The sequence below is a fragment of the Lampetra fluviatilis genome, chromosome 50 (assembly GCF_964198595.1).
Source record: "Lampetra fluviatilis chromosome 50, kcLamFluv1.1, whole genome shotgun sequence".
Classification (NCBI taxonomy): Eukaryota; Metazoa; Chordata; class Hyperoartia; order Petromyzontiformes; family Petromyzontidae; genus Lampetra; species Lampetra fluviatilis.
Genome location: NC_136324.1, coordinates 9,458,880 through 9,484,001, shown reverse-complemented (window position 1 = coordinate 9,484,001; position 25,122 = coordinate 9,458,880). Strand labels below are relative to the sequence as shown.

The window sequence follows — 25,122 nt, the reverse complement described above, 5'->3', positions numbered from 1 at the left end:
TCGAGGATGAGGAGGGTCCGTAGTGGCGAAACTCAAGAGACAGGAATAGGCAATGGCAAGGATTCGCTATCGAGGTGAATGAATGTACAGGTATGTGCATAGGCGCACATGGTGGGCACTGTGGGGAGTGGTGGCGCAGTAGTTAGCGCACGGCGCTAACTTCAATTACGGCTCACAGTCAACATTAGTGCCGAATATCTAGACCGGTCCTGGGTCTTCCCTAGGCACATGTCAGCCTTAAACCGAGTACCTGGTGCAGTGCAAACACATTGGCACTGGCGCACTGGGGCACAAAGGTGGCTGAGCGTGGTGCTTACATGCCGTGGGGGCCTTCAAAGTTGTGAGGTGGATGGGTTGGTGGGTGGGTGAGTGGGTGAAAGGATGAATGAGTGGGTGGATAGGTGTGTTTGTGGGTGGGTGGGTTAATGGGTGTGTGGGTGGGTGGGTTAGTGGGTGGGTGATTGGGTTAATGGGTGTGTGTGTGGGTGGGTGGGTTAGTAGGTGGGTGATTGGGTTACTGAGTGTGTGGGTGGGTGTGTGGGTTAGTGGGTGGCTTAATAGGTGTGTGGGTGGGTTAGTGGGTGGGTGAATGGGTTACTGGGTGTATGGGTGGGTGGGTGGGTGTGTGGGTGGGTGGGTTAGTGTGTGGGTTAGTGGGTGGGTGATTGGGTTAATGGGTGTGTGTGTGGGTGGGTTAGTGGGTGGGTGATTGGGTTAATGGGTGTGTGTGTGGGTGGGTTAGTGGGTGGGTGATTGGGTTACTGGGTGGATGGGTTAGTGGGTGGGTTAGTGGGTGGGTGGGTTAGTGGGTGTGTGTGTAGGTGGGTGGGTGATTGGGTTACTGGGGGTGTATGTGTGGGTTGGTGGGTTAGTGGGTGGGTGATTGGGTTACTGGGTGTGTGTGTGTATGGGTTGGTGGGTGAGTGGGTGAGTGGGTGGGTGATTGGGTTAATGGGTGTGTGTGGGTGGGTGAGTGGGTGGGTGATTGGGTTAATGGGGGTGTGTGTGTGGGTTGGTGGGTTAGTGGGTGGGTGATTGGGTTACTGGGTGTGTGTGTGGGTGGGTAAGTGGGTGGGTGATTGGGTTAATGGGGGTGTGTGTGTGGGTTGGTGGGTTAGTGGGTGGGTGATTGGGTTACTGGGTGTGTGTGTGTGGGTTGGTGGGTGGGTGGGTGAGTGGGTGGGTGATTGGGTTACTGGGTGTGTGTGTGTGTGGGTTGGTGGGTGAGTGATTGGGTTACTGGATGTGTGTGTGGGTGGGTTGAGCTGTCCGTGCTGGCTCACCGTCACGTCCAGCGCCGCGCTCACGGGTTTGTGGTCGCTCGTGCGCAGGGACGGGTGGCTGCGGTAGGCACGCGGCACCACACCATCACCACGCCACAGCACGCGGTCGCACCACGCTGGGGCACGGCCCTTCTCACTGCCCCACGTGGCACAGCCACACACATGGCACACGTGTACGCATCACACACACATATGCGTGACACGTGTATGCACAGAGCGGCATGTGCGCAACTACGCACACACACGCGGGCATACGCGTGACATACGTGATAAGCGTGTACGGGTCACACACGTGACACACATGCACGAGTGACACACATGTACGCACCGAACGGCACACGGCCATGGACAATACAATGCACACGTACACACAACGCGTGTACGCACGATATATAACGCATAAAGAGCACCCGTATATGGCCTTCAACAGACTGTTGGGGCAAGCGCTGTTAGCGAGTAGCACCCACGAAGGCCGGTACACGTCACATGGCGGGGTGGCGTTGCCAGCACCACGCCCGGGCCGTCTGTTTCTCCCTAGTGGTGATGTTGACACAGCGCACAAGGTTACTCATGTTTAAGGCTGAGTGGACCTCGGGGAGGTGGGGTGTGAACTCGGGTCGCCAGATTTGTAGCGCAGGGTACACACATACAGTGTCGAAAGACGTTCAACATACATCCCTACAATCACCATTCCCCGCACGGTTAGAGCCAGTGCCGGAGTCTACGTCCATTCACGTGGCCAAACATCCCAATGCAGTAACCTCCCGAAGGCCAGCCTTGAGAACTCAGGCTTTCCCTGGTAAATAAAGGGCATCGCTGTGGCGGAAGCCATCGCCTCTTCCCGCGGCTCATCGCCGCCACTTGGCGATCCAAGGCTGCCCAGCCCCCCGACGAGCACGGTTGGCTGCGTATGGTGCTAAAGAAGTTCAACGTACATGCATACACACAGGCCACTTTGAGGCATCACATCCGCCCGTTTGTAGCGCAAGGCAAAGACAAAGACCCCACGTATAGCCTTAAACAGCCTGTTTGGGCAAGTGCTGTTAGCGAGTAGCACCTATGATGGCCGGTTTGACACGTGAGGGGGTGGGTGGGTGGCCAACACCACGCCCGGCCACCTTTGTCTCCCTAGTGGCGATGTTTACACACCGCACCAGGTACTCATTTGAGGCTAAGTCGGACGAGGGGAGGCCCAGGACCAGTTCAGAAAATCTTCACTGGTGTTGGCCGTGAGCGGGAATCGAACTCGGGACATCGGGTTCATAGAGCAGCACGATAACCGCAACACTACCGCTCCCCACTAGCGCAGGACACACACACACGTACACTACAGGATTAAACAGGGCCTACTCACTCGCTCGCTCACCTCGTGTCCCAGTTGTCAGTGCCCGGGTCGTACTTGTAGGTGGGAGGGAAGCTGAGCTCCGACTCCCGAAAATCCACAAACACGGCCTTCTTCAGCTGCTGCTGCGTTAGCTGTGGACACGGGCGTGCGTGTGAGTGCGTGTGAGTGCATGAGTACGTGCGTGTGAGTGCATGAGAGTGCGTGCACGAGTGCGTGTGTGAGTGCGTGCGTGCGTGTGCGTGAGTGCGTGCGAGTGCGTGCGTGTGAGTGCGTGAGTGTGGGGAGAGGTAGTAGTATAGCGAATCCGGCGACTCAAGTTCGATTCCCGCTCATGGTCAACAACAGGGACGATTTTCTAACCGGTCCTGGGCCTCCCCCAGGTCGACTCGGCCTCAAATGAGCACATGATGTGTAAACGTGACCACTGGGGAGACAAATGCGGCCGAGCGTGGTGCTGGCCACCCATCCCGTGTGCCGCGCCGGCTTTCATAGGCGCTCACGAACAGCACTTGCCACCAAAGTCCATTGCGTCTATGAGGGGGATGTTTGTCTTTGTACCCAGATTTCCCTGCTGACCGTGTTACCCGTGCTCAGCATCTACATGCAAGCCAGCAGCTCTGCCCACGGCGACACGCAGGCTGGGCTCTGGTTAATCGCCGCCCCTCCGATGAGCACAGTTGGCTACCTAAAGTGCGAAAGAAGTTCTACATTAATACATGCCACGTTGAGGGTATCATATCCGCCCGCTCTCAGTATTTCTGCTCCACCTCCCCTGCTGTGGCCTGTTGTTGTCTTCTCCTGGCGAGCCAGGGTACGGGAGGACCTCCTTGACGCCCACGGGGAGAAAGTTTCTCAACATTTGTGTTGCGGTGATGCACCAACGTTTGCTCTGCTGCCTCCACAGCGTCAGGCTAAAGGCAGCCGCGTGCACCTGGCAACAGCAGGGCTTCATTTCTCAGGGAATATTTTTCCATTGAAATCCCTGTGGCCAAATTATTTCCTGGATCTCAGGCCTGGACAGCTCCGGCTGATATGAAGCCCTCCCCCACTCCCTCCCCCCACCCACCGTCAGTAGTAGGCATACAGCGATGATGTACGTATGTACGTTGAACTTCTTTCGCACCGTACGTATGCAACCATGCTAATCGGAGCTGCGGTTAAAGCCAGTTCACCAGGGAGAAAGGTCCCACTGCCCTTGACCCGGGGGGCAGGCCACGGCAACTGGCCGCGAGAAAACGACCGGCGCCTCTCCGTCAGCGCGAAGCGTCGCCATTGGCCACGAGGCTCCCCGGGGTCCCCGTGGAGACCTCGGGCTCTCGAGGTTTTGTCATTCCAATCTCCGCCCTGCGGGAGCGCTTCACCCCATTGGATAAGGGTGAAGAAGTAGGAGAAGAGGACCTCGTCTGTGGAAGGTTCTAAATCTGCATGCAGGACACTGCCCACCCCTTCAACCTCATAGCAAGTTGCGCTTTAAAGAACGTATCGACCCCGACATCGATCGACAATTGCAGACGGGAGACGAGACGTCTCCGATCGCGAGCGCCGCCGCGGCTCGGCTGGCTCATTCGCCGCAGGGGGGCCCCCCTCTTCGGACCATGCACCACGCACCGCCGCGCTCGTCGCTCGTCACTGGCGCCGTTCGCCGGCGCCGCGCTCAGCCCCTCGCTAAGGAAACGGCTTTCCCGGGCCCCAACTCAGGGGCCAGAGGGTCCGCGTTCGTGCCGCGCCGGCCACTGGGTGTCACCTGGTCGTTGGCCTGCAGCTTCTTGTAGTCGCAGTTGTTGATGAGGTGCTTCACCTCGTCCGCGCGCAGGTTGTTGATCCGGTAGTTGAGGTCCCCGAGCCAGATGAGGGCACTGCGGGGAGAGGAACGCCGGGGGCGTGCGAGTGAGACGGAGCGACGACGAGGTGGTGGTGGAGGTGGGTCAGGGGAGTCGGGGGGGTCAGGGGGTAGGGGGGGTTGGGGGGGTCGGGTTCACAAGGGCCAAGTCCAAGCGCCGAGTCGGCACCGCTCACATTCAGGGGACGAATCCACGTTTTAGACGCCTCAACTGCCGTAGCGACGCTAGGTTTTATTTTGCGTTGCGTGTGATAGAGTTTCGTGTCGAATAAGGATCCCGTGTCTAACGGAGAGAGTCCTTGCCTAATCACCGGTATCGGCTGATGAGACACTCAATGTCAAAACCCGGTCCCAAGTTTGCTTGCGTTGGAACCAATCCTGCTGATAATACGCACTCCCAGAAGCCCGTGTGGCTACGCGCCCCCCCACCTCGAGCAAACCCCTCCCTCTAGCACCACCCCCACCGCCCCCCCTCACTCGTGGTTCGAGACGTTGAGCAGGGTCCGTGCGGGGTCGTCCCTCTGGAAGCTCATGCGTGCGCACACGTCGCGGAAGTCCTCGTTGCGCCGCTCGCAGCCGTCCGTGTGCGCCGCCAGGTGGGAGTTGACGACGCAGACGCTGGTGCCGTGCAGCATGAGCGACACGCCCACGCCGCCCTTGTTGCCCTGGGGAGCCGCGCGCGGCACACACGCACGGCACACGCACGCGACACACGCATGGCGCACACGCGCGACACATGTGCAGTACACAAGATCGGGACACACGCACACGCGACACACGCACGGCACACACGCATGTGACACACGCAGAACACACAGCAGCCAGTCATGGCTCACGCACAAGAGCCACAGTCACACACTCACCCACCTACCCACTCAGTAAACCACAAAACTGCAGGTCACAACACCATGTTCAGTCGATGTTAGGTTCGTGAATAAAAAAAGATCGTGCGATCAATCGGTATCATTTTTTTTTGCTTTGACGCAGAGATGGACGAAGTAGATTCCGATTACTAGACAGCTGTAATTTAGTTTCAAATACCAGATGACTGTGTCTTGTGTCATTTGGCTACCGTTACAAGTAACAAATTCATTCGTAAAATGAGATTAGTCGCAAGTCCTTTAGACGGTGCCCGTCTCTGCCGGCCTAGTAAACTATATGCACGGATGGTGAACTTCTATTTGCACTGTGCACAGCCATCCGTGCTCATTAGAGGTGCGGAGGAAGAACGACAAACTAAACACAAACCAAACACAACAACAAAAATGAGATTCATCTTCTTGGTTCTTTCGGTAAAGTCACGTCGAAGGGAAATAATAAAATAATACAAATAAAACATAATAAAATAATTCTCACGACGTTTCGGCCACAACGCAAGCAGCCGTCCTCAGGTGAAGAACAGGTCTGTCGGAAAGACAGTGTCTCATTCAGAGAGGACGGCTGCTTGCGTTGTGGCCGAAACGTCGTGAGAATTATTTTATGATGTTGAATTTTTATTATTTTATTATTTCCCTTCTACGTGACTTTACCGAAAGAACCAAGAAGATGAATCCCTGCAGTCACGAAAGCTTTAAATCGAAAAATGAGATTGTTTCAGAGTAAAGTTCGAGCCTCAGATTCCAATCTCGACCACAGCCGGAACCCGTCGGCTCGGTAAAGGAGATAGAATCAGAATATGAATCATACTGAAGGAATCCGATGAACTATAAAGCTTTTTTTCACAGATGTCCAGTCAGGGGCTGGTCAGAACGCTACAACAATATAAAACACGATACGAGTGCTAAGTATAGGAAAGGTAAACAAATCACTTAAAAATGACCAGGTAAAGAGTACTGAAGCGACCTGGCCACAAATGATAGCTCAACAACAAAGTGGCTTATCACGTGGAAATATACAGCAGCAAAATAAATCTCAATAATCTAGACGCCCGAGACGCTCGTGCCGACGGGCGAACATAAAACGGGAAAGTCCGCCAGCATCTCTGCCGGGGGAGCTCCGACCCGGTGCGCCAGAGACTCCGCGGCAAGCGGAACGGCGGCCGCCACGGTCGGGACAGCGCGCTCACCATTCGTCCCATGATGCCCGTGCCCACGGTGTCCGTCACCACCTGCTGGATGTGGGGGCACAGCGCCGCCTTCGCGTACACGAGCAGCATCATCCCCACGAGGCGCACCAGCGTCACCTGAACGCAGCGGCGGCAGCGGCGGTGGCAGCAGCAGGAACAACGACAGCAGCACGGCAGTTAGTGGACGCGGACGCGTTGTCTCATCGCGGGCGACGCTCGCCCACACAGCTGACTCCACAAGACCGCCCGGAGGGTTGTCTATGCTGGACGATCACTGTCGACTTTCCACAAAATCCACACGACCACGGGGAGAAAGCGACACCGCAAACTCCAAATATACAGCAGGCATCAGGGTCGGGGGAGCGCGCTTCGCTCCCGCGTGCGCGCTCGTCAGCGAACCAAAGCGACCACGGGCGAAGTAGCGCCGAGTTTTTGCCGACCTCGGAGGAATGACGGTGTTGAGTTATTCAAATCTCATCAGAAAATTTTACTCAAACTTCTGACCGCGGCCAGACCGGTAATCGGGGTCACCTGCTTGTAGCTTGCGCCGCTGTGCAGGCCGTTGACGACCGCCTGTACCCACTCCTTCTCTCTCGGGGAGTCGCTGAACAGGAACGCCTCCTTGCTCAAATCCAGCTCCTGGAACCTGGACACGCAGCACGGAGCACTAGTTCATCACACACACACACGCAGCACGGGTGTATCACACACACACACATGGCACGGGTGTTTCACACACGCACACTGCACGGGTGTATCTCACACACATATGGCACGGGTGCATCACACACACACGGTATGGGTGTGTGTGTGATACACACGCAGAGCGGTCTATCACACACACACAAAGCATGGATACATCAGACACATAAAGTGCATCTGCATCGTGCACACACACACAGCACACGTCGCGTGTACAGACGTGATGACTTTCACACACGTAATCACAAGTGCGCAAAAGCTGGACGGTGGTGGTGATGGTGGCGGCGGTGGTGGCGGTACTGATGGTGGCATTGGCGCGGCACCAACGGTGCCCACGACCTCTCGAGACGTCGAGGCGACGTTGCGGCCACGGGCGCCCGACGCCCGCGTGCGGCCGTGCCGGCGTACCCGATGTAGTAGATGTCGGGCGCCTCCTCGTCGCAGCTGAGCCAGCTGTGCAGGGTGCTGCTGTACGGACTCTGGCCGTTCACGTTCCACGTGCCGATAAAGAACCTGCAAGGAGACGCACCGTTCGGGGGGACATCGCCTCCGTTGTTTAAACTTCCGCGGTGGGGGGACTGAGTCGAACCGGCGCGCTCCTGAACCACCGCACCGGTACGATGAGGGCCGGTGGGAAGGGAACACTTCCACCGCTGCGTGCAGCAGCTGCGCCATCCCGCTGCTGGGTGAAGACCTCCGCTAAAGCCGGAGCCGGCCCGACAGCCCGCCGAGACGCACAAGCCTCTATGGCACGGGAGATCTGAGGCACGAAAACTCGACAGTGCAGACGTCTCGCACTACAGCACAGAGCCACAACGGCGAGAAAACAAGTAGCGCCACCAAATAAACAAACGGAGCGAGCAGTGAGCCGAAGCTGTGACAGCGCGGCGATTATGGTGGCGATGGTGGTGGCGGTGGTAGCGACGGTGGCAATGGTGGCGACCGTCGCGGTGAGCCCCACCTGAGCGTGCACTTGGTGGTGAACTCGTGCGCGCGCCGCCGCATAATCTCCTGGATGAGCGCCTCACGCTGCACCGACATGCGCTCGGGCCCCAGCGCACGCAGGGTGGTGAGGGGCGACATGGGGGCCGCCGACCCATCGCTGTCCTGCCGGATGACCTGCCTGCATGCGTGCACACGGGTGAGCTGCCTGCACGCGTGCACACGGGGTGAGCTGCATGCACGCGTGCACACGGGGACGCCCGCGTCATGCGGCGCAAAGAGCAGCGCCGACGCCGAGCGACTGTCGCGGCCCACGCAGCGTGTCTCGCCACCGTGGGACACCACGATGTTAACAACATCGCCTGGTATGCACGGGTCATGGGTTCGATCCCGACCCTGACGCCTGCTGCTGCTGTGTATTTGGAGTTTGCGTCTCCTCCACCGTGGTCGGGTGTATTTTTTTCCGGGTCCTCCGGCTTTTCCCTCCACAATTAAAATCAACATCACGTTTAGAGTATTTAGCTGCTATAAATTTCCACGTGATGAGTCACTTTGTTGAGCTATCATTTGTGGCCAGGTCGCATCTGAAAAAAGAGCATTAAAGCTCAGTGGGCCTCACCTGGTGAAATACAAAGTTTAGTTAGTTAGGTGGTTTGGCCGGCACAATGCTCAGACATCACGTGACCCCGGTAACGATTATAGTGCAATAATTATAATAACGATAACAATAATATTTTATTCATATTTTGCATCATTTGTGCAAATTGCATCTCAAACAAGCTGCCATAGAATTTGTAATGTGCACAGTTTACCGCACGGAGGCAAACTCCGTTATTGATTATTCACGTGGGAGGAATTCGTGCGAGGTTAGGGGTGGGAGGTTAAGACTCAATCCCCATACAGATGACAATGGTGATGATGCGACAGACGATGATGATAATGATAATGAGGATCGCAAAGTCGGTGATGATGACGATGATCGTCACGATCGCTATGCAATCGCGACGACAACGCGGGGTAACGAGGACGCCGACGATGACGCCGCTCACCCCACGCTGCGGGGCACGGGCCGCGCGGGTACCGGAGGCGGGGGTCTGGGCGGGGGGCGGCGCTCCCCCCCCTCCCCGATGGCGGCGGCCGCCGCGGGGGGCTTGGGGGGCCTGGGCGGGGGCAGCTTCCTGGGCGCCGGCCTCGGCGCTTCGGCCGGGAGCCCCATCCCCCCGGCCGCTCCGGCGCTCCGGGCGACCGGATCTGGCGGCGGCCCCGTGCTGAACGCGTCTTCGTCGAATATCAAGGGCGGCGGGTCGCTCACGAGGCGGCGGCGCGGTGGGGCCGACGCGATGGCCCCGCCGCTGCTACCACCGGCGGCCCCGTTGTCGAAACTGCCCGGACCCCGGCCCATGGTCGACGACAGCATGTCGGCAAAGTTGTCTTCGAAGCCGCAATGCGTCCCTGAGGGCAGCGGATGGGGGGGGGGGGGGTAATGACGAATCACGGCACAGCTTCAGCAGCACTGGTTGAACATGAGCCAAACTGAGACACGGTTCTGCCAGCAGAGTCAAGCTGCTTGCTTGAACCAATGCCAGTGAACTGACAGATAAAGGTCCTAGCTTGACGCAACACTATAATAAGGCGTGTGTACTTGTGACTGCAATCACCGAGGCTCTAACGACGGTGGAAAGACTTACACCCCCTTGACCCGTCCCTCACCACAATTGCTCTGCTCACTGCTGCTCACTTCGACTCAGAACCGAGGCATCGTATCTCACGGCACTGGTTCATAAAATCCCTGTCCCCGCTCCTTAGGCAAACACAGTGAGATAAGAGACATCGTTTCACTTCTCGAAGGAAAAATAAATAATCTATGGAACCGCTATTGGGCAATGGGGCCCTCCTGCACTGCTCTCTTCAGCAACATTTGCTCAGGCACATTAAAACCTGGGGTTGTTTTCAATCTCCGGGAGACTCAGGTGGGGGGGTTCCCCACTGGTCTCCGACACAGCACACACCACACCCTCGAGAAGGCGGCTGTAGTCAGTTCACAGACCATTCTCAATCCCCGGCTGGAACAGAGGACTCTGACCGCCGTGTCGGTCACAGCGGTCGTTCAAGGTAGACAGAGGCGAGGGTCCGCTTTGGATATTGCTCGCTCACGTCAACCCCCCGGTCGGGAATTGAACTCACATCGCCGGGTGAACAGCGCGCCTACCCCAACTGCCGTGCCGCAGCTCCACCCAGCTAGGGTGGCGGCGGCGTCGAGCGACTTGCTGCGGAAGTTCGTGGTTCGAGCCCCGCGGGCCGCCCTGGTTAATACCGCGGGTGAATTAACGTAAAATATTTCCCTTCTACCCCACAGCAGACGCTAAAAATCCCGCGGTGTTATTTGAAAAAGAGTCGGCCATTGTGCGTAATGACGCCCTGGTCCAATTTGCAAAAATCCATTGGGAAAATCCACGCAGCAGCAGCAGCAACACCGCTCCCCTACTGGCAAACTGCTGCCCACTTGCAGGCCGGCGCTGTGTCCCCACTTTGGCACACAGGGAACAAGCTGCCCCTTTGGCGAGTCCTCTGGGGGTAGATATAAGCGTGCCCTGAGATGTGACTTTGCGAGTGCAAGATGCGTGCGAGTGTTCTTGTTAAACGCGTCGCAGTGGTTTATAAACAGAAAAGTGGAAAGCATCGAATACCAAACGCTGGATTTACGGCGCGTGTGTGCCACCACAATGCACCTTTTACCCACGCCCACAAAACTCACTCAAACACAAACAAATGCAGTACTCTTGCTCAAACATAACGTCACACGCGTTGCTGCTGTTGCCGCCGCCATCACCATCGTAGAATCCCACCCAGATACGGAAGAACGCTGGCGAACATGGGAACTATTTTGAATGAGGTGTTTATTCCGGACGTGGACGTCCAGAACAAACACCTCATACGAGACCCACACATGGCAGCTCCTGGCTTTGAGATTCCTCCACTCTCCACCTTGACAACACCGTTGGAACCGTGAACCGCTACCTAATATCAGCAGGCCGATGTGCACCTCTCCTTTATGAGCGTAAAATCAAAGAGCCGAGCCAAAGGAGTGCGATCGTGGCCACGCAACCCAAACTGTGCATGACCGGAGTCTGCGCTCCTTTAACGGAAGAGGAACAGCAAGAAACTGCACAAACTCTCTCCTGAAGCCCTCTCGTCGTGATTAGCAGACCTCGATATTAGCATTCAGCTCCTGAACATCTTGCCACGCACAAGACGAGAACATCACACACGTGGCCTGGCTTACAACTGAGACGGAACTTTGAATTGCTTTTAAGACATGATCTCCGATTAGCACGGTTAGCTACGGACGGCGCGAAAGAAGTTCAACATACACATATAGAGACGTTTGATTTAACTTTTAGATTTTGCTTCTAATTATATTTTTGTTCTCACAGAGAACAGCGTCCCACCTTGTCCCAGAGAACGTCCACTAAACATGTCCCAAAATGATGAACCATAAAACCAAAGTACTACTACGCCCCGTCTGCTTCACAGCGGACGCTGAAGATCCCGTGACGTCATTCGCAAGGAGGAGGAGGGCCATCGCGTGCGCTGGCGACACGCTCCAACTTTTGCACAAACGCGAAATATCACCGGCAAAATTACTCAGTTGGCATCTCACGCACGCAGCAGCCATCACCGCCTCCCCGCAGAAGCTTGGCAGGCCAACCTTGAACAAACAAGTGACGGGGGTTCAGGGTGTAAACGAGCCGAAATAATTGATCAAACGACTTCTGCAGGCCCTTAAATCAGGCTCCGTACCTCCGTACCGTTTAAATTTACGCGCCCCCTCCAGAGCAGCGCACACGCCTGCCAACGCAACAGGGGTTTGACTCTCGGAGCTGGAACATTCCCAACTTAGTACTCAGGCTACATTTAATCCTGGTTGATCCACACTCTTAAGGCTGAAAGCTCATTTCTTTAGAGCTGCTTTTTGCATTTAGTTTGTTGTCCTTCCCCCGCACCTCCGATGAGCGAGGTTGGCTCTGTACGGCGCGAAAGACGTTCAACGTACATACGTACATACGAACTTATTTTTTGGTTTGGCCACATCCCCAAGAACAACGAAAAGGGATCGTTTGTCGTGGCTGCAAAACCCCCACGTGTTATGTTTAACGGTGGAGGATTGCGCGGGCGGAGGCCACCGGCTTGCCACAATTGAGAACCCAGTTTCAAACCCGGGATATTGACGCCAGCCCATAAGCTCTGACACGGCCATTATCAACCCGTGCCACGATTGTACAATCTATGTGCCACGATTGTACAAGTCGTAGATAACAAAAAATCTTTACGCGCAATTTGGTGTTTTTCTACGTGTGTATGCGAGCACAGGTATCCCTTGATTTACGACCGTTCGGTTGACGAAATTTGGCGCTCTCGCAATTGACAAACTGTGGAATCGAATTTCCGCCTGAGCTAAATTTCACGACGGCCACGCGCCGTGACGTCGTCAAACGAGAAGCCACCCGGGAGGCTGCGTCGTTATTCATCGGCGTCAGCGTCACGGTGTCCCTGCAGTGGCAGCGGTAACGCCCCCCACTACGCCCTGCCAGTCATCCCAAAGTGCAGCAGGTCTCTTTGCGAGTTCTGTAATAAGTTTCATTAAAAAAGATTTAATAATTATTATTCAATCGTTTTAATGTCCATGTTCTTTGTTGTCATTTTTGTATTGTGAAAAGTGATATAGGTGTATCATCAATCAGGTTAGGAGTAGAGTTGGAATGTCCGAAACACATCCCCAATCTTTAGTATTAAATTAATGGGAAAAGCGGTTCAGATTTACAAAATATCGTGTAATGCGTGTTGTTTGGACAACCGCATCCCTTTTGTAAATGGAGGGAAGCCTCTATATGTCTTTGTACGTATATGTGTGTGTGTCTATATTAATGTGATCATAATGGGGAGTGTTATTGTTGTGGTTAGCGCACTGCGCCACGAACTCGGATAGCCGAGTTTGATTCCCACTCACAGACAACACCAGTGACAATTATTTGAACTGGTGCTGGGCCTCCCCTAGGTCGACTCAGCCTCAAATGAGTACCTGGTGCAGTGTGTAAACATCACCGCTAGGGAAACCAACACAGGTGGACGAGGTGTTGGCCACCCACCCCCTTGCGTGCCGTGCCGGCCTTCACAGGTGCTCGCTAACAGTACAAGCCCCAACAGTCTGTGAAGGCTACACGGAGGATCTCCATCTTTGTTTCTATAGTTGGCATTGTTGGGGGCAGAGCTGGGGCATCTCCCAGTCATCTCAGTCAGTCAACCCATGGCACCTGGGTGCCAGCCAGCCTTCGACACTTCACATAGCCTCAAAGTGCACCTAGCCTGGTACAAGTACCGTGGTGACATTGCCGCCAATTAGTAGCGAATGGCGACTGTTGTTGTTGTGTACATGTATGTATGTTAGTATGTATGTTTGTATCTATGTGTGTCTGCCAGTCATCTCAGTCAGTCAACCAATAACACCTGGGTCTGTCCCATGACCTCCTGCCAGCAAAGCTCCAACATTTCACAAGGAACTAAACTAAGCTATTTTTATTTTACCAGGAAAGGCCCACTGAGCTATATAGCTCTTTTTTAGAAGTGACCTGGTCACAAATTACACCTCAATAAAGTGGCCCACCATGTGGGAATGTATAACAACGAAACGCATGATGATTCTAAATGTAGACCACGGGGAGAACATGGAAACTCCAAATATACAGGCATGAAGGTCGAACCCAGGACCTCCTGTATACCAGGCGAGGTCGTTAACATCTCGCAGCGCCTGGTGTCACTGGGGAACGGTGGTTGTTGTGTGTATATATGTTGAACTTCTTTCGCACCGTATGTAGCCAACCGTGCTGATCTCAGGTGTGAATGTGTGTACAGCAAGTACTCGTTTCACGCGGTAGTAGATGTGCTCCTGAACAGTGCCGCGTTCATCGAAACGAACATCTTCGCATAAATATCGTGACAATAAAGTTTGCCGAGTTACGATGTACGCACACGCAATATGCCGGCGGGACAAATAATTTGAGGGTACGCCGCCACGTTCCCGGTACTGTAACCCTCAGCCGCGTGCGCAGCTCAAGTGGATCGTTGTTGACTGCTCAGAAACCGCCGTAACAACGGGCTCATTTCAGCGTTGTGCGAAAAGTGTTCCCAAATGGGCGAACAGCATTGTGTGAACGCCACGCGTTAAGTGAGGACTCACTGTATTTTAATAATGGGGAGCGTTGGCACTGCGGTTAGCGCACTGTGCTCGATTCCTGCCCACGGCTACCAACACCCGCGATGATTGTTTGAACCGGTACTGGGCCTCCACTAGGTTGACTCAGCCTCAAAATGAGTACCCGGTGCAGTGTGGAAAACATCACCACTGAAGAGACAAAGGCGGCCGGGCGTGGTGCTGGCCACCCACCACCTCATGTGCCGTGCCGGCCTTAATAGGTGCTCGCTAACAGCACTTGCCAGAACAGTTTGTTAAGGCTATACGGGGGATCTTTGTCTTGTTGTGAATGTGAATGACTGAATACATGTGTGTACACACATCGCCACGTGTTAGCTGTGTGCCAATCGACACCCTGGACACCCTTGCAAACAAGATGTCCCCTCTTAGGCGGGTTTTCCCAGGTGAAATGTTTTCACTGATGAACACTTAAAGTGTTTTTAATACCGCGTGCCGCCCAGACAGCCTCTGGGTTAAGAAGTTGCTTGAGAGTGAAAAAGAGCGGACAGACATTTTCAAGAGTTTAATCATTAGCCACGTGGAACGACCTTTCGAAGAATGGGTGTGCTCGTTTTCAACCTGGGTTTGGCAAAGAGAGGTTTTACTGCACCCACAGGGTCAAGGGTTGTCCCCCCCACCCCCGCACGTCCAATTAGCACGGTTGGCTACGTATTTTACCAGGTAAGGCCCACTGAGCTACGTAGCTCTTTTTCAGAAACAAAGTGGCTTATCACGTGGACAAAAATAGCAGCCAAATACTCTAAATGCGTGATGTTGCTTCTAAATGTGGAGGAAAAAACCGGAGGACCTGGAGAAAAATCCATGCGGCCATGGGGAGAACATGCAAACTCCAAATATACAGCAGGCGTCAGGATCGGGATCGAACCCACGACCTCTTGTATACCAGGTGAGGGAGTTAACATCTCGCCACCACACCGCCCCGAGTTCAATACACACTCATATGTGTAGTGGAGTCGAATTAGGTGCACAAACACAGCTTGGAGGCACAACTATTTATTAGAACGGTAAATATTATAACACTGTACATAAGGTGGTGACCACCTTCCTCAACTCACTAACACTCTGGGACACTATACAGCGTGACCAAGGCAGGCAACGGGCTGCCTGGTCACTGATGTCATCTTCACTTCGGGGTTGAACAGCCCCGCTTGCGTTCACACCCCGCTTATAACCGCTCCGGGGTGGCCGGCTCTGCCCAGGCCACGCCTCCCTTCCCAACCCTCAGGGAAGGTCCGGGTCCTCCACCACGTGACCCCCCAGGCTCCCCCTTGGGGCCCCTAGCCCTCGTACGGGCCGACACAGCAGTGACGTCCTATGTTACTACATATGTACAAGGGTTATAAGGAACTTATGTTGGTATCAATAACAGACAGACAGGAGCCGACATTCACTCATTATGAACAAACTGTTCGCCACAAATGATCCACAATACCTTGCTGTTCTCGTCAAGGAGTATAAACCATCATCACGCGAACTCCGGTCATCGTCACAGCAGCGGCTTTTGGCTAGCCATCAAACAAAGACATTCACCGCATCGTGCACTTTCAGATGCGCTTCTGCGGCCATCTGAAACGCACTTCCTTCCGATATTGGGACGCCACTGGAGCTGTGAACTTTTAAATCATATAGATTGAAAACGAATTTCTTTAGAATTTCTCTTTGTGTTTAGTTTGTTGTCCTTTCCCTGAACCTCTGATTATCACGGTTGGCTACGTATGGTGCGAAAGAAGTTCAACATACGTACGTACACCAAAATCAACGATACCGAGATATACACCCATCATCCAGGCGGTGCAGTTGTTGAGCATCCTTGACTGGCCATCTCAAAGACTCAGCCCATCATTCATCCAGGTACAATAAAATTCGTACCACTTGGTGGAAAGTCGACAGCGGTCATCCCCCCATGCAGATGTAGTGACATCGCGGATGTCACTGTGTAATGCCGGCCCTAGAGAGGCACGGCGTGCGATGTGTTGACATCGCGGGCACCACGTGTATGTGGGTGCAGTACCGGCCCTAGAGGGGCTTGGTGAGCGCCGACTGAGAGTGCTGGATGGCACCATGCTCTGCGTGCAGTGCCGACTCCTACAGGATGGGGTGTCAGGGTGCCGGCCAAGGGAATGGGGTTACTAAGGGCCATGGTACTCTGGTTGACCCCGAAGGACACGTGACCGGTAAAGTCTACACAGGGCCCCCCAGGTCGTGGCTAGGGGCGGAGGCAGCCACGCCACAGAGGATATAAGCCGGGTCTCCGAAAGGGACCGGCTGCTGTTGTTCATCCCGAAGAATCTACGTTCTACGTCCTACAGAGTCTCCAACATGTGGACCTGGACCCGAGCTGTGGTCCGGTCCGTTGTAGCTCGTTATGGTGTAATTAGTGTAGTTAGCCTGGTGGTCACCACCATAGGTTATTATCTGGTTAAGGGGTAGTACCCCGTGTGTTGGTATTAATAAATGTGTTGCCTCCAAACAGTACGTCTGCGACTCAGTTGAACTCACTACACAGAGACTGACCGCTTATCGTAATAATGTGGAATTTCCACCAACGCAAGGCCCATTCATATGCCTTCCGTGACCTCCAGTCATCAGGTGTTGCGTGTAGCATGCAGTGGGGGTGACCTTCAAGCTACAAGGCTTGATCTTGGCATAAATCCATCAGAACAAACCCTGGCAAGCTGCAGCAACCGAGCTGTCACATTGCAAGCAGTGTCGCATAGCAGGCCGTGCCACCCGCACATAGCGGCCTACAGTGGGCACAACCTGCGCTATTGAACTATTCAAACTAAATTAAACTATTGTTAATTTTACCAGGTAAGGCCCCACTGAGCTGTGTAGCTCTTTTTCAGAAGCGACCTGGCCACAAATTATAGCTCAACGAAATGTCTTATCATCATGTGGAAATTTATAGCAGACAAATAATGTGGAGGGAAAAATCCGAGGACCCGGAGAAAAATCCACACGACCACAGGGAGAGAGAACATTCCAACTCCAAATATACAGCAGGCGTCAGGGTGGGAATTGAACCCACGACGTCCTGTACACCAGGCGAGGTAGTTAAGATCTCCAAGCCACCGTGGCACGCCTAAAGATCCCCTGACGCCATTCACCAAGAGTGGTACCGCTGTGCGCCGGCGTCGTGGCCCACATTTGAAACATCCGCAAATCGCTCAGACACAGAGCAACCGTCACCCCGCGCTGAAGAAGAGCCATGGGACTCGTGCGGCTCTCAGGGCTCAACGAGTGATGTTTACACACTGCACCAGGTACTAATTTGAGGCCGAGTCGACCTAGGGGAGGCCCAGCACCAGTTCAAATAATCGTCACTGGTGTTGTCTGAGTGGGAATCAACTCGGCTATCCGGGTTCGTAGCGCAGTGCGCTCCGCATTAGACCATACGGCTGCATATAGTGCAAAAGAAGTTAAACATACGTACATATACGTATGGTGCAAAAGAAGTTCAAAATACATGCATACAGCAACGAGATGGCAACACCACACAACGCGTACCCAGAACGTGTACAAGGCTGGGACAAGCACAGCAAAGACAATCGACGACTTTAGATTTCGCCAAAATATCACTGACCAACAGTAGCCATGAGTGAGCCCTCATTTAGGCCAGGCAGCGCTGAGGTCAAAGCGCTTGAACCCCAGAGGTCGCGCTTTACATCCTGGCCACGGGCGAGTTCAAACGATCATCGCTCAATGCCCGTTAGCATTAATGCCGCTCCTGTGAAAAAGTCAATGGTGATGCTCCTATGTTCTCGACTGGCCCCTTACACCACAGCAATGTGGAATGTCCACAACTGTCTCAGGGTTGTTGTACAGATTGAGATGAGTCGTGCTGCTCCACTGCAGGGAACCGGGTTGGTGTTTGGACGAACGGCCCGGTGGACGCTCGGCAACGTGCGTTCCCCAATAAGCCGCGTACGGGACGTTTCGAGCTCTCCCACGTGATTAATCGCATACACCGTGTAACGAGTAACAGCACGCGAGGGCAATGTTTCCCAGGCGCGATCACATGACGTCCAGGGCCCGTGAGTGATGGGGGGGGGGCGTCGGTCAGGTCATCCTCTGATCCACGGCGCCGAGCGTTCCAAGTAAAATAAAAATAACGCGCTTTAGAAAGATGACGATAACAACATTTGTGTAACGTTCCCCCCACTGAGAAACTTTCCCTGGGTGTGTGTCAGACTAAACCTTCGTGTACGGTGTTCAAAAGAAAGACATTCAACGTGTATACTTACAATCGTAATAATGTCGCCTCGTAACGCGACACCGCAGAGTATCAGCTCGCGCTCGACTCAAGAGACGCGAGGAGGAATCGCAGCTCAGCGGGAAGGCAGCCACGATATCAACCGTTGTCAAATTCCCTTCCCCCCTCCATGCTGTGCAGCCCTCTCCATATTAAGATGCCATCGGTTGACATGTGCAAACAAACCACGACTGGGGCGAAAAAAAACTTCACTTGTGCAAGGGGGCAACACTCTATCCCATACAGACGTAACAGTTGAAGTCTACATTTGCTGTAACGCCTTCTGGCGAGCCAGGGCACTTGCTCCTCAGCACACATTTTAATCCATATTCCTCGCACCTCCGACGAGCACGTTTGGCGACGTGCGGTGTGGAAGAAGTTCAGCATACAACACTCGCGGGAAGGGAGTTGTTTTACAACATTTGTGCGTTGACCACCAACCCTCGCTGCTTCCAGTGCTGTAGTACCGGGGACATTGCGTGGCCGCCACTATCCGGCAAAGTAACGTTGCAGTTACAATGCAAGGCTCTGGCCTCTCGGTTCTAGCAAATGCGTATCCCCATTTTACTCCATTAAAACATTTCACTCGTATCTGGTCTCAAACTCGGTGGGAGGGTGAATCGGCACAGAGGTAACGCTTGTGCCTCGCGAGCAAGAAGGACCTGGGTTCGGATTCCCAACTCGGGCGCCTTTCTCCAGTTTCCTCCCAAAGCTAAAATAAAACAATGTAACCAGTGTTAGACAAACATCCCAATGCTATTAAAATAGAGCTCGAAATTACTCAATCGGGATCACAACAACAACAACAACAACCGTCATTCGTCGCTAAGTGGCGGTGACGTCGCCACGGCGCTTGTGCCAGGCTAGCTGCACTTTAAGGCTACGTGAAGTGTAGAACGCCCACTGGCAGGAGATCACGGGACACACCCAGGTGCCATGGGTCGACTTACTGAGATGATGGGTAAATGCACCACCTGTGCCCCCAACTGTTTTATCCACCCGGCGCTCCGCTCGTTGCTGTGAGCGTCGCTCCGCTGCCCTCCGTTGTTGTTGGAGGGCGACTGCCTCAAACTGCCCACTAGTGTCCTTCACGAGCCTCCTCCACAGAGGCCAATCTTGACAATTGGCATCACACACACACAACAGCTACAGCAGTAGCAACATCACCAATCACTGTGAAAACAAGGCAGGAACCCTCGTCCTCAAAAATTATTGAGACTCAGTGAGGCTTTCCTGGGTAGGACATGCAGAATAAATAAATACTCAAAAAACCCAAAACACAGAGTGCAGCACTCCACACAACGGACACCAACGTGAAAAACACGGCTCACCAACACGGCTCACCAACACGCCATACCAACACAGCATACCAACACGGCAAACCAACACAGTGAACCAACACAGCTCACCAACACCACTCACCAACACAGCTTACCAGCGCAGCTTACAGCCAACGTGGTGGGAGAGCGCACAGCGACAGACTGCGCGCAGGGCCAGTAGACCTGGGGCCGACCCCACAAGCGCCACGGCCTTCAATTCGCCACCACCACCCATCGGGGACGTTCTCACTACAAGCGTGGGGAGAGGGGGAGGTGACGCCGTGTCCCATCTCACCGGCACTTCACTGCATCCTCACAGAGCGGCCTGCCCCCGAGTGTGCCATGGACATCGCCGCGTTCGTGCGTTCGTGCGTGCGTTCGTGCGTGCGTGAGTGAGCGTGTGCGTGAATGAGTGTGTGCGTGAGTGAGTGCCTGAGTGTGTGAGTGAGTAAATACGTGAGTGAGTGCGTGCGGGAATGAGTGCGCGCGTGAGTAAGTGCGCGAGTGAGTGAGTGCATGCGTGAGTGCGTGCGTGAGTGCGTGCGTGCGTGAGTGAGTGCGTGCGTGCGTGTGTGTGCGTGAGTGAGTGCGTGCATCAGTGTGTGCGTGAGTGAGTGTGTGAGTGCGTGAGTGTGTGAGTGCGTGAGTGAGTGAGTGCGTGAGTGTGTTAGTGAGTGAGTGCGTTAGTGAGTGTGTTAGTAAGTGAGTGTGTAAGTGAGTGAGTGTGTAAGTGAGTGTGTGCTGTATCGTACCATCCGGGCAGGGCTGTGCGTTACCGGTGTAGCAGCAGCAGCGGCAGCGTTTAGTGTCACCTTCACCACCAATGGAGCCGAGTAAAAACACGCCCAGCCAGGTGCAGACCGCCACCGCTCGGGGCAGGCAAACAGGAGTTTCCAGTGGAGAATTAAAGCGCGCTCTCACCCCCCCTCCCTCCCCTTCAACACACGATTGACATTTGGGATAATTGACCCAACGATTCAGTAAGCTACTCAAAAAACAAAGCCGTGTGTACGTACACGGGCGGCGCGGGATAGGTCACGGGAGTCCGCCACAGCGGGTCCCAGAGAGGTGCGCGGGCGACGTCTTTGCATTTGCTGCGTGGCAACGTCGCGAGAGTTCCGCCCATCGCCGGATCTCCCGCAACGCCGCCGCCCTAAAACCTCAACGAGGTGAGCGGGTCTGAGACCCCCGCCCCAGTGCTGGGATGGTGGTGGTGAGTGGGGCTGAGACCCCAGCCCCAGTGCTGGGTTGGTGGTGGTGAGTGGGGCTGAGACCCCAGCCCCAGTGCTGGGTTGGTGGTGGTGAGCGGGACTGAGAACCTGGCCCAAGTGCTGGGATGGTGGTGGTGAGCGGGGCTGAGACCCCGGGCCCAGTGTTGGGTTGGTGGTGGTGAGCGGGGCTGAGACCCCGGGCCCAGTGTTGGGTTGGTGGTGGTGATCGGGGCTGAGACCCCGGGCCCAGTGTTGGGTTGGTGGTGGTGAGCGGGGCTGAGACCCCGGGCCCAGTGCTGGGTTGGTGGTGGTGAGCGGGGCTGAGACCCCAGCCCCAGTGCTGGGTTGGTGGTGGTGATCGGGACTGAGTCCCTGGCCCCAGTATTGGGTTGGTGGTGGTGAGCGGGGCTGATCCCTGGCCCCAGTGCTGAGTTGGTGGTGGTGAGCGCCGTGCAAGGGGTCGCCGTAGGGTTGCGGTGGGGCTACGTTGCGGGCGGCGCAAGCCGAATCAGCCGTTGCACTGCATCTCTATGGCTCCCGTATCTGATGCTCCCACCCACCTTCACCAAACCCGCACCAACCGTGGTCACGAGGAAGTATGGTCAAACAACCCCCCACAACGACCGCGGCGACGTCGGTAGGCCGTCGTCCAGCAGAGGACTGACAAAGGAACTATGAAATTAAAAGTTGTTGTTATTATTTTAAAGCGTAACTTTCAAATAAAATAGCAACAGAGTTCATTATGTTGTAATAAAAGCCCCGGTGAGAGCGTCCAGACCGTTGTGTATCGAGAGGGTGGCTGCATTGCGAGGTTCCGCCTGTTTCCACCGTGGGCACGTTGAGCCGGCAGGAGGAATCTGCACCGCGCAGGAAGCCACAACCCATGCCAGGGCAAGACCAGGGGCGCCACGGTGGCTAGGAGATGTCAACTCCCTCGCCTGGTATACAGGAGTTCGTGTTGGTTCGATCCTGACCCTGGCGCCTGCTGTATATTTCGAGTTTACATGTTCGCCCCGTGGATGTTTGTCCATTCCCTTTGTCAACATGTTTCGAGTGATTGGCTGCTAGAAGTTCCCCCGTGATAAGCCCCTTCGTTGAGCTATCACTTGTGGCTAGGTCGCTTCTGAAAACGAGATACTGGATAACTCTTAGTTGAGTATTTTTTTTAGGAGGTAAATGCTGATGGTCTGCACAGACTTACGAGGAACCCTCTTGCTATGCTGCCACCTGCTGAGCAAGCTGGAGACTGGCAGGCTTAAGGAAATGCAGATTGCGCACTCGCTGGACATACGCAACTATTCAAAAGTGCTAAACAGACTCCTGGGCCTTATTTTTTTCGAATTTGGTTAAAAAAAAAAACCTGAAAATTTCAAGAGCTGCAATGCACGTGAAAATACAAGACAGTGAGTCCTTAATAAATACCATCTCAAAAAGCAGTCCTTAAAGAGCTGCACGCGGCCCCGGAGCCGCAGGTCGCCGACTCCTGCCCATGACTAAATCTTGGGCGGGCTCTCCGGCCTCGTGAGCTAAGCAGGGCTGGACCTGGACAGTGCTTGGACGGGTGACCGCCGTGCGCAGACAGGGATGTTGCCACCGGCTTGCGGGGTTACAGCGTGGGCAACGGGGTGGCAGTGCCGCAAAACCCGACGTTGTCATACACTGCACTCCTATGCTGCACACATCTCGGCTCCACGGCTTCACCAACCCGCACCGGAGTGCAAAGGTGGCAGCAGCCTTCGCGCGTGGCCCCCCCCCCCCCCCGGGCCCACCCCCCTGGCCCACCCCCGGCCCACCCCCGGCCCACCTCCGGCCCACCGCCCCTGGCCCACCCCCACCCCGTCAAGAGAGAACTCGCGAGCGGTGCCATTGTCAACCCGGCGACTGGACACGACCAAGGTCTCCGGGGTGGAACAACTCACCGACCGGAAGGCACCGGACGGCGCGGCGAGGTTCGTTCCCACAACCCCCCGCGTGACTCGCATGGCGCGAGCGGAGGGTCCTCATCCGGTAGTGGATTGACAAAAAAGGCGTGCACGCGCGGTGTAAGGTCCAGAGACTCGTGGTCAAGCCGCCCGTTTGACCATCGACCAGGTTCCCCGTGACATCGCGAGTCATGGCCGTGGAAAACGTACAGTCCATTCTGCTGTAACGCGGGAGTTGTAGCGTTCCTGAAGAACAGCGAGTGATGGAAAAATCGCGTTATAATAAATAATATATAATATAGGGGTAAAGCACGGTCCACCATAACGCGTACGCAGGATGAACAAAGACTGAGGCACGTGCGGAGCATCTAGAAGCATCCAGCAGTATCCCACCTTGCGCGATGCCACGCCAAGGCAGCCGTAGGACTGCTTATTGCTACTCGCGCAACGTAGTTCCATTCACTAAAATCGTGTAACATCCAATTCCCATCGGCGTGATAAAAAAAAAGTGTTCCCTAATACATTCAACTCGTTACATCCAATTCGCGTTATGAAAACTACGCATTATAGGACGGACTGTACTTCCTCGTTCAAACGAGGATGGGGGGGCGACACTCTGCTGGTAGCCCTGAGCCAGTGCTGTAAATTCTACATTACTGTGCCAGCGGGGAGGGCAGTCTTTCCGCAGGAGAAGCAAACACCTGCAATTAAGACGAAGGTCACGCGGTCATTGCGGCCCACGTCTGACGAAGCGGCACCTCACCATCGCCCCCTTATGCCGCTAAAACCTTCAGCAGTTGCAGTGGGTATCTGATCTCCAGGACCTGCTCCGACAGTCTCACCACCACCACCGCCACCGCCACCGTCTGGCTTTAGGTCTTCTCTTCCTCGAGGTCTCGATAAGCTGCCCCCCCTCCACCCCACACACGTGTTTCACCCATCACAACCTTCACGCCCTCTTCCTCCTGATCACATCAACAGAGCTCTCCTACCGCGGTCTATTTCCGCACATGTGTGGCAATACGCCGCTAGCCAAAATGTTAACGAGATGCCCTGACTGCAGGAAGGGAGTAGGTGGTCTCCATCTACCTCCATTAGTCTACGATCTCCATAGGTAATCAAAACAAATCAATTGATACGGAGAACGTGACAAAATCAATGAGTAGACAATTCACCTCCTTCAAACATATGTCCCTGAATGTACAAATATAACAGGATTTTCACACATCCCATCAGCCACACAACCCATCAGTCACACAACCCATCAGTCACACGGCCCTCTTAGAGTACAATAATTTCAGCAGCATTGGTTCAACATTCAGTGTCTCATAAGCATTGGAGGCTCTCTTGATCCAATGCTGCCATCAAAGCCGCATGGCCAGTGTGCCCTCGAATCGTGCGCAGTCGCGTGTTCACGTTCCCAGCCGCGCCGCTTTGCGTTCACCCACGTCGCTTACCACGTCCCACCCTGCAATTCCCCCAGCGTGCCGTGCGCGCAAAACCGGCAGCAGCAGTAACGGCAGCAGCAGTAGCAGCCGGCGGCGACGACGACAAAGCCGCGAGCGGACGAACCTGCGTGGGGCTCCGCCGGGGTGCTCCCCAAGCCCAGCAGGTCGGCTTCCTGGCCCCACGACCTCGACGCTGACGCCGTGGCGTCCCGCCGGGCAGACCACACCGACTCCAGCGATTCGAGGTCCATGAGGTTGTCCGCGATGATGAGGGGTGCCGCAGCGGACGAGGCGGCACGTGAGGGTGCGGGAGGAGGAGGGGGGGGGCAGCCCAGGCCGAGCAGATCGGCCTCGGCCACCGCGCCGCACGCCATTTTTTGGCGGTACGGAGCCGCCCAGAGGAAGCCGTCGACGGGAGAAGCGCAGCTGTCCTGTTTGCGGACTGCGGACAGACGCACGCACGCACGCGGTTCCCATGCACAAGCGTACAGATATGTGCACGTGTACAGGCGTGCGTACGCA

The 25,122-nt window shown here is 55.0% G+C and overlaps 1 protein-coding gene across 1 annotated transcript in view; it reads right to left on the bottom strand.

Annotated features, from left to right (window-relative positions):
* Positions 1–25,122, bottom strand: part of LOC144948698 (inositol polyphosphate 5-phosphatase OCRL-like) — a 51,454-nt gene that overhangs the window by 18,692 nt on the left and 7,640 nt on the right. Inside the window, exons 5-14 of the mRNA XM_078878364.1 lie at positions 24,725–25,042; positions 9,227–9,629; positions 8,197–8,358; positions 7,644–7,748; positions 7,065–7,179; positions 6,534–6,650; positions 4,946–5,133; positions 4,373–4,484; positions 2,650–2,759; positions 1,284–1,419 (exon numbers count right to left, since the gene is read on the bottom strand). Of these exons, the coding sequence (XP_078734490.1) occupies positions 1,284–1,419; positions 2,650–2,759; positions 4,373–4,484; positions 4,946–5,133; positions 6,534–6,650; positions 7,065–7,179; positions 7,644–7,748; positions 8,197–8,358; positions 9,227–9,629; positions 24,725–25,042 (1,766 nt within the window). The remainder of the gene's footprint in view (positions 1–1,283; positions 1,420–2,649; positions 2,760–4,372; positions 4,485–4,945; positions 5,134–6,533; positions 6,651–7,064; positions 7,180–7,643; positions 7,749–8,196; positions 8,359–9,226; positions 9,630–24,724; positions 25,043–25,122) is intronic.